Source organism: Terrapene carolina, unplaced genomic scaffold, assembly GCF_002925995.2.
Source record: "Terrapene carolina triunguis isolate 2854851 unplaced genomic scaffold, T_m_triunguis-2.0 Scaffold406, whole genome shotgun sequence".
Classification (NCBI taxonomy): domain Eukaryota; kingdom Metazoa; phylum Chordata; order Testudines; family Emydidae; genus Terrapene; species Terrapene triunguis.
In genome coordinates, this window is record NW_020664757.1 from 612,830 (window position 1) to 629,635 (window position 16,806).

The 16,806-nt window shown below is 45.4% G+C and overlaps 1 protein-coding gene across 1 annotated transcript in view; it reads right to left on the bottom strand.

Moving 5' to 3' along the window:
• Positions 1–3,650: 3,650 nt before the first annotated feature.
• Positions 3,651–16,806, bottom strand: part of CAPN13 (calpain 13) — a 50,671-nt gene continuing 37,515 nt past the window's right edge. The window contains exons 14-21 of the mRNA XM_024218172.2: positions 14,860–14,922; positions 13,296–13,353; positions 12,321–12,388; positions 10,051–10,119; positions 8,507–8,585; positions 6,264–6,380; positions 5,133–5,185; positions 3,651–3,677 (exon numbers count right to left, since the gene is read on the bottom strand). Coding sequence (XP_024073940.2) covers positions 3,651–3,677; positions 5,133–5,185; positions 6,264–6,380; positions 8,507–8,585; positions 10,051–10,119; positions 12,321–12,388; positions 13,296–13,353; positions 14,860–14,922 — 534 coding nt within the window. The remainder of the gene's footprint in view (positions 3,678–5,132; positions 5,186–6,263; positions 6,381–8,506; positions 8,586–10,050; positions 10,120–12,320; positions 12,389–13,295; positions 13,354–14,859; positions 14,923–16,806) is intronic.

Below are 16,806 nucleotides of genomic sequence, written 5' to 3' on the forward strand. Positions count from 1 at the left end.
ATTAATTTCTGTTGCCAATTTTGGTTGGGTTAGCTTAGTCACACTTTGAAAAATGAAGAATTGGTCTGCTTAGAAAACTACTGAAACAGAACAGTTTTAAGTCTTCATAAACTTTTATTTATTTATTTATTTGGACATTTGAGATCAATGAGACTGCCTGTCTGACTAATGCTTTGTGGGTGTACGCTCTAGAACCCGGGTGGCCAACCTATGGCTCCGGAGCCACATGCGGCTCTTCAGAAGTTAATATGCGGCTCTTTGTATAGGCACCGACTCTGGGGTTGGAGCTACAGGCGCCAACTTTCCAGTGTGCTGGGGGGTGCTCACTGCACAACCCCTGGCTCTGCCACAGGCCCTGCCCCCACTCCACCCCTTTCCACCCCCTCCCCTGAGCCTGCCATGCCCTCACTCCTCCCCCTCCGCCCCAGAGCCTCCTGCACAACACAAGACAGCTGATCGGGAGGTGCGGGGAGGGAGGGGGAGATGATGATTGGCAGGGCTGCCAGTGGGTGGGAGGCACTGGGAGCAGGTGGGGGAGCTGAGGGGTGGCGCTGCTGATGTATTACTGTGGCTCTTTGGCAATGTACATTGGTAAATTCTGGCTCCTTCTCAGGCTCAGGTTGGCCACCCCTGCTCTAGAAATATAATTATAGAATATTAGAGTTGGAAGAGACCTCAAGAGGTCATCTAGTGCAACCCCTTGCTCAAAGCAGGACCAACCCCAACTAACCCTGTATCTTATTGAATGCTCCATATGAGAGACACTTTGGAGTTACTTTAACATATTAGCTGCTCCAGCATGGAATGTCCGTGAGTAAATCCATTGCTTGCACACACAAAGTCTGAAAGAAACTTGTTTTGTAGGTTCTGTTGAAGTACTCTGAGAATGATATTGCCATGACAACACTGAATAGCCTTCATACACCAATATTTGCATCCTTCTTGGCATTTGCACAAATAGAGCCTGAAAGGGCGAGGTTTGTTTTTTTTAAGTGGTAGATAAAATATCATCAGTTTGTTTAATCATCATGATAAGAGCGGATGAGCAGATCTTGTTCCTGGGCTAGGGAATGTCCATAGTTGTTTTGTAACCTTTGGAGGTTCTGATGCACAGAAGCTAATAACTGGAAAGAGATCTATTGGGCTATCCAGTCTGTCTTGCTGCCAAGCAAGATTGTTCCCTATAATCAATTTCCTAATGCAGCGTCCAGTCTCATTTCTAGAAGTTCTAAGCGATGAGCCTGCTACCAGTTCTGACTGAATTTGTCCCGGGAGGGGGATCAATATTATTGACTAGCTCCAACCTGCCTTTTTGTTTTGGCAACCAATATCTCCCTGTTCTGATCAATTTAGACACTTACACACATTTAAAGAAACTAATTTAAAAAAGAAGTCCTGGTTTTATCTGCATATGTGATTCACAGCACAGTTCTGGCATTTAGACTTAAAAAACAAACAAAAACTCAGAAAAATTCTGCTTACACACAAGCATTTTCCATTACATTAAACAGTGAGCTCTCTCTAAAAATACAGGCCCCAAGTCTGCTAGCATTTGCTTTACAGTAGTGTACATGGAGTTAATCCTGATTTACTCCAGTTTGTGAGGCTGATCAGGAACACTGTCATGAGACCGCTTGCAGACAATACTTCCAAACATCCCTTATCCATGGATGAAATGGGAGCAAATACGTTCTTCCCAAAGCTTTCCTGTCTTCTTCCATGAGCATCTTTTAGTATTCCCTTCCCTACTTCTTCAGATGAAGTCCAGCTTGTCTAAGAAAGAGTCCATGTTCACAAACATGAATACCGCTAATTGTGTATTATTGGTCCAAGAAAGCCCAGCTCATCAATCAGCGCTGCTTGGCTTGTTGAAAGCCACATTGATAGGCACTTGGGCTGCATCACATCAAGAAGCATATGAGCTGCATAGAATGGGGAGGAAGGGCCTCTTAGAGGCAGCCAGAGGGCAATGTCTTATTAAAAAACGAATCATGATACTATTTGTGTCTCCCCTTCCTAGATCATTGCAGTACTGCAAGGCCTGCTGAGGAACCATGTGCACAAGAACCCATGCCCAGATTCACCACTTGATTTCTGCAGGAGCTAGGTACCTTGGTACATTATCTTCTCCCATGGCCAGCAATGGGGTGTCTCTTTCTGAACTCAGTTCTCTGTGTAGCTGGCTAAATACAAACGATCCTCCCCAACCTGCAATCAGATTAATTTGTACAGCACTAAGCAGAGTAGGGTCCCACTCATGACTGGGGGTTTAGGATGTAACCATAAAGCAAAGAATCGTTCGTGAAAAGTTTTACAAGTCAGAGTACACAGATGAGTTTGCTGTGTTTCCGTGGCATCCTATGTCTTATTCACAAGGATTGATACAGCAAGCAGGGATCTGAGAAAATGTTCACAAATCCCCACAGTTCTTGGGGGCTTAGAGTTTCACACTCAGTGGAGATCAGAAACAATTGTGTGTGACCTAAGTGACCAGTCACATGCTACAGCTAATGAGTCACTAAAGTGAACAATTCATGAGCACCCCATAGGCTGAATTTAATTAATCAAATTATTAGGTGAAAATTATAATTCATGATATTTGCAGGAGTTGGGCTCAGTTGATGAATGATTCTTGAATAGAAGAGTAAAATTGGTGCATTTGTAATGGATAATTCAACCAACTTTACTCCCCCAGGGCAAGGTTCTCCTATTAACCTGGTGTGCTATTCACATGAGGATATGTTGTGATGGGATGTATTAAAGCTGTAATGCAAACACCATCCTCTTGCTATATGAACATCACCACAAGGCAGCTTCATTGCACCACGACACCACACTCCAGCAAAGGGCTTGTGCCTCCGCCTGGGCTCTCACCCAGGAAACTTTGACAGGCCAGATTTTCGAACATGCAGTTGCATGCAAATGCACACTCTACACATACAAATTTGAGTTGATTTTGTACAGAAGTGCCCACTTGAATGGGCAGACACAGGGTTGGTGCATGCAAAACTAACAGTACAGGTAATAACTTGGAGCAAATCCATCCCCCTCTTCTGTGATTGTGGGGAAGTGGTGTGGTTCTGCTGAACATAACAGGACAAGACCCCATCAGTCATAGTTCTGAGTCCTCCATGCTCAATGTACTTTGTGTTCACTTTAAGTACAGTGTGTCAATAATAACAGAGAGAGAGGCAGGAGGAATTCCATCACAGCTTCTTTTTAATCAGATTTTTTTTGTTATAATTCCGTTCCCTGAGGAAGGCTCACATCAGATGCAGCTTCTGCGTTTCAGCAAAGTTCCTGCTTTTTGTTTGTTTGTTTGTTTTAAGCTCAACTTTCCAGCTGGGTTGATAAGGAAATCAAGTGACTTTGCCCAAAGTCATACAACAAGTCAGTGGCTAAGCGGCAACAAGAACTCAGGAGCCTTCTGCTTCTTCCTAGTCCCTTTTCTCTAAGCATCAGCCTAGACTGCCTCCTGTTTCATCTCTGTTACCTATGATCACAGCACACTGTCTCCCAGTGCAGGTGGTTGCGGTTGTTCGACAGTGTATTAGAGCACAGGTGTGTCACAGCATGCTAGGAACTCTTCTCCTCTGTTTGTACAGGATTGAAGTGACTCCTTACCAGCAATGTAGAGCCATATCGCTGCTTTAGCAGTACATGGTAAAAATCATCCACTGGGAGAATGAAGAAAATGCATTTAGATAGTTACAGGAAATCTAAGTAGCAGATGCATAATAACTTAGAACGTAAATACTGGAGCACAGCAATTCTCATGCTGTGGTCCATGGGGAGGAGGCCGGTGACATAATGCTGATGCATTTTCCTTGTTTCCGGCTGCTAAATTGCACTAAATACTTTCCTAATGTTACTCTTCTACGTCAGTAACTGCCAAGTATGGTGGGTGACGGCAAGTGGAAGAGGAGGTGATCTGCATGGTGGCTAATCAGAGCATAGATAGCTCTAACATGTGATCATCTTGTGGGCCACGCAACAATGGAAGCTGTGAACCCCTGCTGAGGCACTCTTATTAGTCATTTGTACTGTGCAGGGAAGATGTAATTAACTAAGAGCCATGCTACTGAGCTACCCAAATTGGGGCCGGGTAGTTTTTAGGGGACAGTCCAAATAAGATTTGGGCAACTTCATAAAAGAAAAATATGACAGCATTCTACAGTAATAGTTCCAGAGAGTCTGGGGAAGATGCAGTGTTCTGGATTATTACTGTAGCATACAGCAGTGTTTTTAAAATGAGATAAGTTTGGTACAGCCTACTTTAGCGAGCTACCTCTCTGGCGGTGCTTTAAAGACAAAAAGCAAAGGTGCCCATTTGTCTTCTGTTTCTTTCTTTAAACCCAGTCATGGTCACACTCCTACGATGACAGATAAATATTGGGAAAAGAGGGTGTGCCTTGACTGCACTGAAAACTCCATGTAACTCCACTGGAGTTACGTCCACAAAAGACTGGTGTCAGTGAGAGGAGAAAACACTATGTGCATAGGGCAAGATCTAAGTCTGCCTAGCTCCATGTAAGTTAATGGAGCTATGTTCTTTGTACTGCAGGAAGATCAGAGGTGTCAGAAAGGAGGGAGTTGCCACTTGGTCTTGTGTATGCTTTAATGTAGGGTATGTCAGCATCACAGTCACACTTCTGACTGCAGCATATAGACCTAGCTAGCTCAGGTACCAATTGCAGCGAAGCTATGGCCACACGGACTTCAGCAGGGGCTGTACTAGCCTGCCCAGAGCCCCAAGTATGTACTTCTAGCCCATGCTGCTGTGGCTTCACTATTATTGTACCCAAGCTAGCTAGATCAAAGCTAGCTCATGTATGTCTACATGCTGCAGCCACACCTATGACTGCAGTGCACGCGTAAGAGACATCCTTAGAGTGAAATCCTGGCCCCGTTGAAGTCAATGGGAGTTTTTCCATTGACTGTCAGTGGGGCCAGGATTTCACCCTGAATGCACAGTTACCCTACGTAAGAAGATCTTCCACACCCCTTGTGCTAGCTGTTTTGAAAGTGATTCAGTGAAGAAGGCACTCGTAATGATTCCACTTTGGATCTGAGGAGGAGAACAAGAATCTATTAAGGCAGCAAAGGGCACAAACACAATGAAGGCTCCTCACCTCTGTTGCAGTGAAGCAAATCTTTCCATCCTTTGATAAACTGCGAAATACACCTAGGGAGAACAAAGACAGCTTCACTTCAATAGGAAGAGGTGGGAGGAGCTTGTAACATATAAAGAACAAAGTTGTTTCCATTCTGGAACAGCCCAGTTTCATCTAGTCCAGTATTCTGTTTCCTTCACTGGCTGATACCTGAAGATTCACAGGGAGACCAGATGTCGCAGTTTTATAGGGACAATCCCAATATTCAGGGCTTTGTCTTATGTAGATGCCTATCACCCCCCACCCCCTGTGCTGATTTTTCACACTTGCTGTCTGGTCATCCTAGGTATGACACATACATAATACATCTCACAATGGGGTGGGAGGGAAATCCCCCCCCCCCCTGCATACCATCCACTGGCTCCTGGTGATCACGGTATTCTCTGAAGCAACTCACATGTGATCATTAAGTCCTGCACACTTATCAAGTAGTAACTGCAGGTGCTGTCTCGATTCATGTAGTTGTCAAAACTAAAGGTGGTCAAAAATTTTCCAACAAAAGGTTTGGCTATAGGAAAATGTTGATTCATCAACATCTAATGGTTCCATGGGAACATGGTATTTTTGGTGAAATATTGTTTTAAAAAAGATCAAAGGCTGAAATGTAACATTGATTTTTTTCATTTTGAAACTGTATTTTGTATTAAAATAAAGTTAAAGTGGATCATTTCAATTGACCAGAACATTTTTTTAAAAATTGCCACTTTGTTCAGATTCAAAATGAAAACAAACTTTAAAATCCTGGTATTTCCTATGACAGGTCTACTTCCTGCCCAACTGTAACCAAAACATCTTTTGACAGCGCCCCCACCACCACCACCACCAAAAAAAAAAACCAAAAAAAAAACCTCAAGGCTGGTTGGAAGATCCAGAATCATAGAAATGTAGGGCTAGAAAGGACCACAAAAGGGCATCTCCAGCAAGGACAATGAATTCCCTACCCTGGCAGGCAGCCAGTGCCATTAGGCTGCACTGTCCTTAACCTGTAGTTCTAAGGATATTGTGATAGGTGCTTGATGCAGTGTAAGCCCATATTTTCCATGTTCCGAGATCCTCACAGGGCTCTAGTTAGCCAGGAGCATGACTTACTTGCCATGGTTTTGAGACGGAGCATGCAGCACACAAAATCAGGGAAACAGATTCTCATGGAGGAATCGCTGTACCTCAGAGCCGTCACATGGAGGAGCTGGTCATCAACAGCCAGGCCTATGCACAAGAGGCGTAAAGAGCAGTGAACATGATAGCAACAGGAAGAAGCAAGGTCCAGCCAGTCTCTGAAATGGCAGGGAACTGTGGCTGTTATGTATGCCCAGTTTATACACCTACCAAGTGACCCATCCCTGCTTAATGTCCCCTAAGATGGTAGCTCCCTCCTTGAGGGCCCTCACAAATAAAATCCAGTCAAAATTCCTTCCCAGCCTCAAGTCTGGAGATCACTTTCACTTTGTACGTGTGAGCAAGAATCACAGCAGTAAAGCAACTAATCCCATTCCCCTTTGTTAATCCATCGCAGGCAGTGGACATGTAAAGAGTGATTAAAGCCTTAAATGCGTAGAACCTGGCTACACTCCTTGAGCCCAGACTTGTTGAAATCTGCCCTCAAGACTTCTAGGCACTGTCTAAGGCTCCAACCATCCCATCTTAAACTGCTAAGTGGTCAGGAGTTTGGTGTGGGCAGTCCTGAGGTATGGCATGTACTTGCCCCTGAAATCCATCTCTGTCAATGTCTCCCCATCTTTCAAAAATACCCTTACCCTTTTAATTGCAAAGGCCTGCATGAGTGTATTCACTTGTTGGCCCTAGAGGGGTTGCCTTTCCTTACTCCCTACCTTCTGCTCTTTCTTTGCCCTTTTGCTCAGATCCCTTTGGCTGGGTTTGTTAAAGCTTAAGAGGGTGGCTTTTCATTTTAACTGGTTGGAAATTATTCCATCATGGAGCATCCCAAGCACTTCATCAGGTTGATGCTTATGAAGAGCTGGGACCAGTTCCTCATCTGGTGTAGAAGAGCACTGAGCTGTGCGGATTTACACCAGCTGAGGATCTGGCTTATTATCCTTCTAAACATTAAGGCCTCAATTAAGGTTATTCAGCAAAGCAGGAGCTTAGTGATGGATTCCAGTAAAATGTTTCAATACATGCTTAATTGGGGCCTATATTTAGCAGCATTCTTGGGGTTAATTAGGCCCTTGTATGCTATTGCTGGGTCTGATTATTCTCCTTCCTCTCCCCACCTCCCCAGGTAAGAAAACCCATGCAGGGGGCGAGGGAGGCAGTCTCTTGGGGAGAAGAATCTGGCCTGTGCTGTATGGTGTGGGAGGAGGCAAGGTAGGGTGTGTGTGTGTGTGTGTCCTTCAAAAACTGCTTAGAGGGTACAATGTGCTGAATTTGCCATTTTTTAATATTCCCTTTATCCCTTCAGTATCTGCATGTGTGCAATCTTCGTCTGTATTTTATACTGTTGTGCCTTTATTACAATAGCGATACATTTCAGATCCCTGAACTCAGAGCTGCTTGCTACACCCTGATGACGCATCAGGAATTTCAGTCTCTAGAGCCCATGTTATATCTTCCTCCTGAAAAAAATCCACCAACTTTGTGGCTTCCATTGATTACGTTTTGGCTAGAGTTCCCCATAGGAGAAAAATTTATATTCTACTGGCAAATGCAACTTAAAAAGCCATTTAGCTAAATGGAAGGATCTCTAATGCAGATTTGTTGGACAGGCACTTCCTCTGGGATATCCTATCGCATATACAAAATGTAACCAGATATAACTAGACAAATTCAATTATGCAACAGAAACTGGATTGCTTGCTTAAAATTGCAGCACTAGTCTAGCCAACAGAGGTCAGTGCAAACTAAATAAAAGGTCTTTCAATGCCGCTTTCTCCTATACAACCAGTCACAGCCCTGGAGAGAGACTGAATGAATTAACCGGGCAGTGGCTGTTCAAACTTCCTTGCTCCTTTCCCCTACCAGGTGCTTCATCCCTGATCAAGAGAGAGCACCTCAGGGAGTGAGATGGAAATTAACTCTTTCTTTGGCCTCTTTGCTGAGCGTTATTGGCCTTCCCGCCACTTGGCAAATATCCATCATCAGCACCAGCTCAACAATGCTCCACTCCATTCCTGTGCCGCAGGACCACTCAGCAGGGGAAATGTCTTCTTCCTGAAACATTCTCTTTGGCTTGGTTACACGGGGAATGGATAGTGATCGCTTTGTCCTTGTGAGATGCATTACTCGCGGATAGGAGCAGGAGCTCACTAGATCTTTCATACAATCCCTCCACCCTCATCTTTCCACCACTCTCCTAATAGCACAGCTGAACATACCTGCTCTCTGTAGTGCATTCCTCAAATCGGAGATATCCAGGAATCCGGAACCGGTTCCCTCTACCCTCCTGAAAATGTCCTGGAAACCATTTTGAAAGAGTTCAGCTTCTTACTTTTAAGCCAACGCCAGTGGACCAAACTTGTGCTATGACCTAGCATGTTGACCACTTGCCAATGCATTTCACTTTCTCCTTAATGAATTAGCTTAGTGGAAACTCAGTGCAACGTCGGATAGGGGGACTAGAATAAGAAAGACAACTTTCCAGAAAGAACAGCTGAGTGATCCTTGCTCCTGGACTAAGGGGGCTTACTGATGGGGGGGGCAGTGAGGGATTGATGTTAATGCTCCTTCAGAGCATTGGCCTGGCTTAGTGCACTGAGACAAGGGGAGAAAGAAGACAGAGGGGAGCAGTGATCACCTTGGGATATCCCCCTGCCAACGAAGGCATTGATGTGGAACTGCAGGGTAAACATGTCTGAATGGTTATAGAGTTGTGACCTTTCGTGTATACCCCCTGCACTGTTTTACTTATTCAGACCAAAGCTTGTATCTCCATGACTCTGCCAACAGAAAGAGCCCATCAATAATGACTCAACTGAAAGAAGAGTTGCAGAACTCATTTCTATGGCACTGGGTGGGGTGACATCCTTCTGTACACTCCATATTCTAAATACAATAGGCTATGTACTCAGCTCCATTGACTTTAATAGGGCTATGCCCACTTATAGAACAGATGAGAATCTGGCCTAGTATGTTTAGCTTGGCAAAAACCATCCTGTGAGATACTAACCACCACCAAATGGTGGTAGGATGTAAATGGCAAGCATGGAGAACAGTTGTTCAGGATAGCCCAAACAGATCTAATAGGTGAAACCAAGGAACATTGATGGTACCAGAATATCTTTCCTAATTCTGGGGCCCCTTTCTCTGTCCTAGAGTCTCTTAAAGGAAGTGGGGGAGGGGGAGAAGGAGCCCTGTTACAGTATTTGCATTATTTAGAGAAGATAATGGAAAACCAAAGTCTGTATTGGCCAGGGAGCATGGCCTTTCCATTGATTGTATTATCCTGTGCAATGTGACTGGCTGCCATGAAATAGGGCAATAGCCTTTCACAGAAACATGTGGTGGATAATAGGACGACAAATAGGTAATCCAGTCTAAGTGCTTGTACGCTTCAGGGATACTCACCAACTTGCCACTGCATATGAGCAACCACAGTCCCATTGACCTGTGGGATTATTCCTGGGTATGTAAATGCAGGACTGGGACCTAACACCTTCTCTAACGTATTCCTCAAGATCTGCCATAAGAGCAGAGCACTTAATCCTTGGCAGACCTGTTCTTACCATTCAGAACATTTGATGGGGGCCTCTCAATCCAATATTTGAGCTCCCTACTTTTGAATGATAAGCCAGGTGCTTTATCGTCCGAGCCTTTGTTGTGATCTTTCCCCTGCACTATTTTAATGTCATAGTGTCTGCATCCCCTTGATTAAAAATGCAGCACTAGCTAAGAAAATGGGTTCCTGACAGCTCACATGTACCTTGTACTGAGCAAGGAGTTTCCAGAGGTGCTTAAATTCTTGCAGGGAGAGTCTTCCATTAGACTTGAGCTGCATGTGTGGTTAAGGCTTAAACGTTTAGTGGCAGCTAATCTTAGGTTTCCTAGGAGCAGGATGCCATTTAGGCCATGGCTTGCCTCACCGAAAACCAGATGCAGGAAGCCCCCCCATGGGAAAAGAGCCCTGCTAAAGGGATCCTGCTCCCATGAAGCTGGGGAAGGCTAAGGTATTCCTTGCTCCAAGCAGGGGTCTGAGGAGCTATAGAATGCACAAAATAAATGCGACAAACTGTAAATATAACGGAGGGCCATTAAGCAGCAAAGTTATATAGTGCCTTTCGCAGCAATGGATCGTGAGGCCGTGGCCCTGTGGAAATGCAGCCACCTTTGGGGAGGAGTAAAAGTTGCTTGGGGCCCACAGGGCATTACCTGTAGCTAGATTCTGGGTATGTCTACACTGCAACTGAACTTGATTGTAGCACAGGTAGGCACATCTGTGCTGGCTTTAATGTAGCCAGCACTGATAACAGTAGATGTGGTGGCATGGGCTTGAGGGTGGGCTCGCTGTGCATGTAGGTACTTAGGTGGCTAGTCCATGCTGCCACATCTACACTGTTAGCATGGGTTAGAAGAGCTAGATTAAAGCTAACTTGGGTATGCCTCCCTATCTCGTCTCTGAACATACTGGGGAGGTGAACAGACTTGAGGTGGGAGGGAAGGATAGCGCCTCCTCAGCATAAGGTGTAGAGTAGTCATAGCCCCATTAGTGGTATTAGCCCCCAAGATCTCCATGGACCTCCCTTCTGTTGCACCCTGCTCCTACACTGGCACAAGGCCTTTAGATGTAATGCTGACAGCAGGCGGGCTCAAACCTGGGACCACTGGAGCTTAGTGCCTGAGCCTCTATTGCATGAGCTAAAAGCCGGCTGGCTGTTAGCTAAGGCTGTAGAGCAGACTTATCAATCAATCTCCCTCTGCCACTAGCTAGGACAGAACACCACACCCAGAAGGTGTGGGGGGTTACACACACAGCATCTCCCTGAAGGAGGTGTAATATCTGACCCTGCGTGTCCTCCCACAGTGCTCTGTTCTCTGCAGGTGAGGCTGCCTCTGGCCTCTGCCTCGCTCACAGCACCATGGCTGTGGTTGCCACAGCCCTGAGAAAGCAAAGCCCCCTTACAGTGAAATAAGAGTAAGTGGGTGGTGCTGCCGTCAAACCTGGCTGAAAGAGGCTGCTCCGCTCCTTAAAGGCTAGTATAGGTCACACTGGATAGGGGATGGGTACCAATGTAGTGAATGAAAAAAATCCATCTTGAATAAAAATGTGGGGGGAAGTGGCTGTGTCAGCACCCTCCATGTGTCCTGCATTCCGTGCCTGTTTAGACGGCAAGAGGGTGCAGTAACAGGAAAGCTGGAAAGACAGCAACTGGCTGCTGGTCATTTTTATTCATTTGCTACAATCTGTAATGTCTGGCACTGTCTCAGAGTTGTTCCAAGGCCCGGAACAAAAAGACAGCACGAGAGCATGCAGCGGGGAGAATTTATGTTTTCATCAAGGAGCGCTCTTGTTTTACAATGGCCAGCAATGCATTTCCAGTGTTGTCTTGTTAACAGTTGGAGCACTATGCCATCCATCTAACTAGAAGAGGTACACACCAAAGGATGAATAGTTTGCCAGGCGTTCACCTGTGATTCAGCAGTGACACATTGCTGCTGGCCACTCCAGCCCTGGCGGATGTCAGGGGAAAGGCAATCATAGCTTCATTGTTCTTGACATAAACTTAGAGAAGCGGGCTTGGAGTTCCAGTTCACAGGCAAGCCCAGGTTGGCAGCCTTAGAGGAAGGATGGGAAGAAGTAGTGTTAGGTTGAGCTATACAGTGGATCTTACGGAATCCCAGCATAGTCCTGTGGAAGCTGTGCAATGTCCAGGACTGGGGCCAAGGCTTGTTAACCACAGTGCATGGAGAGTTCAGAAGAAGGGGACTATGTAATTAATAGAATAGGTTTTAAAGTAACTTGGGAAGGGCCTATAGCTCCCAGCGAGCTCCTGACAGCAGATTCCACCCCCCGAAGGAGTGTGCATGGCAAAACCCGGCATACATTGTGGGGAAATTATTTGATGCGTGTGGCCAATACTTATTTGCAGGTTGTCCGAGGGGGAAGCTCAGCTGAGCCATAACTGAAGGAAAGGATAGGCTGCAACGGGGGGGGGGGGGGGGGGGGGGGGGTTAGTGCCTTTGCTGAAAGGATACATCCATCAGAGCTAAAATGCCTCTGCATGACTCAAAGCAGAATCCTCTGCCCGGGCTGGCCAGCCAATCTATAAGAATTGATAAAACAAAAGTGATCAGACAAAGAACAAAAAGCGCCCTGGATTAGGTCTCTACCTCCAGAGAGCAGGGCTCCAACCAGGTCACTGTTGGGAGGTGGATCTTAGGGATATGGACCACCCTGGGCTAGACAGAGAGAGAGAGAGAGAGAGAGAGGTGTGTGTGTGTGACTTCTCAAATGGACCCCATTGGAGGGATGTCATTCAGCGGCAACCCAAAGGTAACTAGGTCCCATACAAATTTGGTGATCTCTGTCCTCTACTGTTTGACCCCTCCTTTTCAGTCTCTGTCACATGCTGCACCCAATATTTGAGAGGTTGGGGGAGTGGTGAAGGCCAGGACTAGACTTCCACCAGGGAGTGTTGCAGGTGGGCATTGAGCTGACATGGCAGAGCTGTGAGAGGTAAGGGGGGTGCTGCATGTCTGGTTGGAGAGGACCTGTGACTGGATCCCATAAAAAAGCAAGTGTGCGGCCTAAGCAGAGCTGTGTGGTGATCCTGGCCTGGACCAGCAGGGCACTCCGCAGGTCAGGGCTGTGTGGGGACCCAGGACTGGAAAAACAAAGGTGCTGCTGGTCCCAGTAGAGAGCACGTAGAGGCACAGGGGCATGCCAAAGTTCAGCAGCTTGAGCTGTATGCTCAATGTGCTAGGAAAGGCTAAGTGCTGACCTGGATTGGAGCTGGGCTGTTTCACATCTTCCTTCATGTGAACATTAATTTTTTAATAAAAATTAAGCATAACGGGAATCCCGGAGAGGTTTTTCTATTATCAGAGGTCTACCAATCTTACTGAGCATTTTCCTAGGACCATCACGGTTGGTTAGATCTATGGCTCCATCTAGTTCACACTAGATCCAGGGTAGGAAAACACCATTAACTGGCTCATAAAGAGCTTTACCTTTCAGGAACACTTCATTGAGGAGCCTTTGCAGCTGTGAGGCATTGATGTCTGAACCCTAATGCAGAACAAAGGACACAAGTTTATAAGCACCAGGCTTCCTTACCCTCGCCCCTTTCCTTATTCTCCACTTGCTTACACCATTGCGAATCAGGAGTAAATCCACTCATGGCAGTAGAGTTACACAGCTGCAAATCTGGTGTGAGCTCAGAATCAGACCACCTGAGTCTCTGAACCACCCTTTCTTTCTAGAACAATAATTTGTGCTGGCCATGAACCCTAACCCAAGCATTCCCATCATTGCTATGAGGCAGAGCAGTATTATCATCCCCAGTGTTGTACGGATGGACAACTCTCTTAGGGAAACCCAATACTGAGAGATGTTAAGGTCCCACAAGGAGACAGTGCTTGAGCTAGGAATGGAACTCAGGTCACCTGACTCCCTATCCTATGGTTTAGCTACATGACCATCCTTCCTGCCTGCCTATTTTTATTTTAACTGGTAGTGGATAATTTGTTATGGAGAAGCCGGGCCATCTAAAGGAGTAGCTGATTCCTAGAGCCAAAGGGTCAGTGTCTCTGTATTGGCTGACCCGTGCTCAGCGTAAGTCTGAAGGTCCGGAGGAGAGTGGGGGAAAGGCATTGTTTAGCCACCTGTGTCTCCCTGGGGTGGCTGGGCACCGGTAAGGTTCCTGGGATAAGTTAGAGCAGCCTGAAGTCTGCTTTATCTTGTGCCAGCTGTCAGCAATCTTCAGGGATTGTTGCCAGAGATAAGCTGATGCAGGAGCACACTAGTGCCTCCCCTGCCCCCCCCACACACACTTTTCTGGCCACGAGGCATAAGAGCGGATACACTGCATTTACACTACTGTACATTTTTGCACTGGTGAAAGCTAGTGAGAATCAGGCTCCTTGTCTCCTGCTCTACACTGATGCTATAGCTCTCAGCTGCCCGACTCATGAGTCATGTAAAATCTTCCTGCCCTGCCCCTATCGCTCCCCAAGGCCCTCCAAGGCATTCTGTGTGACAGACTGTCATTTTTCACCTTTATGCATTGATATAACTATTAACTGTGAGAGGTCTATTGTGTAAAGGCTTTTGGCAGTGATTTTGACTAAGTCAAGGAGTTCTTTTATAACAGTTTATTAAACCATTAAGAGCATCTCCTGTGGACACACACAGCTTGGCTCAGAGAGAGCTGGAATCAATGACTCAAATGCTGACTGATGTCTGCTTTCCAAATGCAGCAAGTGCAAGCTGGAAACCGTTCTGATCAGAGGGAAAAAATATCCAAGGATTATTTCTAATTGCTTGTTTAAATAAACCCTAAACAATCATCCCCTAATATAGTGAGCCGTCCATTCTATTCCTGCTCGCTCTCCCACTTTTCTGTGGATTTTGGCAGCCAGATCAATGCTGTTTTGAAGGTATCCACTTAAGGAATGATAGGCCCACATTTCCAAAGACATTTTTCTACATGGATTGATAGCAAGACGGGAGATTTTTCTTTTACAACTCCACTTGTCTTTTTATTTTTTCAGTAATCGGCTGTATTCAGGGTACCTGTGTAGCATATCTGAGGAAGACGTTTTCAGAGGAGTTGTCTTGACTCTGCTTGGGTATGTCCTGGATCACAGCAAAACATGTACATATGCAAATTAGTGACAAAAGCCATGGGAGCCAGAGCCAGATCCATATTATTCACATAGCTCTGTAGCTGTACTTTAGAATGGACAAGGTATGTACAACAAAGCATACAGTGCTGCCTTAGAGACCCTGCAGTCTAAAGGCAAGAAGAGATACAATAGTGATCAGGCAGGAAGTGGTGTGTGGATGTTATAACTTTATAGAATGAGGGATTTGGGGGGGGGGGGGGGAGGGAGATTCAGAGGATTTGAAGAAGAGGGGGTGAGTTTGGCCTCTCTTAAGTGGGAAGATGTTTTCAGCATAGGGAACCACATGAAGCCAAAAAGTAAGTAAATGGAAGAGCCAGGAGTAGAGAATTTTAGGTGGAGTACAGGAAATGGGAGGAAATCAGGGCCAGTTTGTCACCTGGTGCAAATTGATGTCACTATATTGAAACCAATGGCTCCCTGCCGTTTTAGACCACGTGAAGAGCTGGCCCATAGGCAGGGATAGAGTTGTGGACAGCTTTGGAAGTGGAAGAAATGGGAAATCAGTGCAGAAATTCAAGAAGAGGAGGGGAGAAATGATGGGAGCTGCCTGAGAGGAAGATTGCCTAGACAGCAGTGAATTAATACTTTAGGGCCTAATCCTAACACACATGTAGCCTCTGACTCCAATGGGATTACCAAGGACCACCTACCTGTGTAAAGTTTGCAGGATTGGGCCCTGTACTTACATATGGCAAAATATAGGTTGTTAGTTAGTGACATTATTTAAGGAAATTGAAAGTTTGTTAGTATAACTGGATAATAGACTAAACAATAGGTTTCTCTCTCCATAACAGGGCTTAATAGCGGACTGGAAAATTAATGACTAGAAATGGCTTGCGTCTCTCACTTACACCATTAACTTCAAAGAAGTCACTCCTGGTTTACACTACTGTGAGAGAGCAGAATCAGTGCCCAGCCTCCAAAGTACAAGAGGACTGTATTGTTGAATGCACCAGGACAGGTGAGTCATAGCTCAGAGAGAGAGAGAATTCTGCAGCTGGACTGACAGACAGTTATACTGTGCTTGGGCTGTAATTATCTGGGCCTGATTCTGAGCTCTTGCTAGTTTAAGAAGTGTAATTCCATTGACTTCTATGGGGTTACACTAGTACAAACCAGAGAATTCAGAATCAGGCCTAGACTCTTGCAAAGACCAATTGTGTCACCCAGTCTGACAATCCGCTTTCCGCAGATCCCTGCCTTATATTAGATGGACGAATCCCTGTGTGGAAAGGGGAGAGAATGCCATGCTGGGGAATGTGACAGTGCTAATGTCTAGAGTGGAATGAATGAGTGATTATTGAGTTTGGTGGCCCATCTAAAATGAAGCAGATGAAAAATTGTTGTGGAAATATTTTGTTTTTTCTCACTAAAATGAAAACACAAACATTTTGTTTCTAGTCGAATGACAGGTTACATTTATTTTTCATGTGATTTTTACCTTTTAATTTTTGTAAATAAATAAATAAATAAAAATCTAGCTACATTTCAAAATGGAAAGCTACACCACTTCAACTTTTTCAATCTTCCCTCCCCTTTGTTGTCCAAAACTAGTTATTGAATTTGATTGGAATTCACAAATAGTTTCAGGTGACCCTAAAATTTAACTCAGCTCTACTGCTGACAGCGATTTACTTGATGAAAATGCATCGGAAAAATGCAAATTAAAGATTAAGGGCCTGATTCTGAAACTGTCCCTCACATAGACAAGTTACTTATTCTGTGAGTACTCCCTCTCATAGCTCAGTACAAAGGTGGCAGAGCTGTGCCCAGAGACATAAGAACAACCGTACTGGTCCGACCAAAGGTCCATCTAGCCCAATATCCTGTCTTC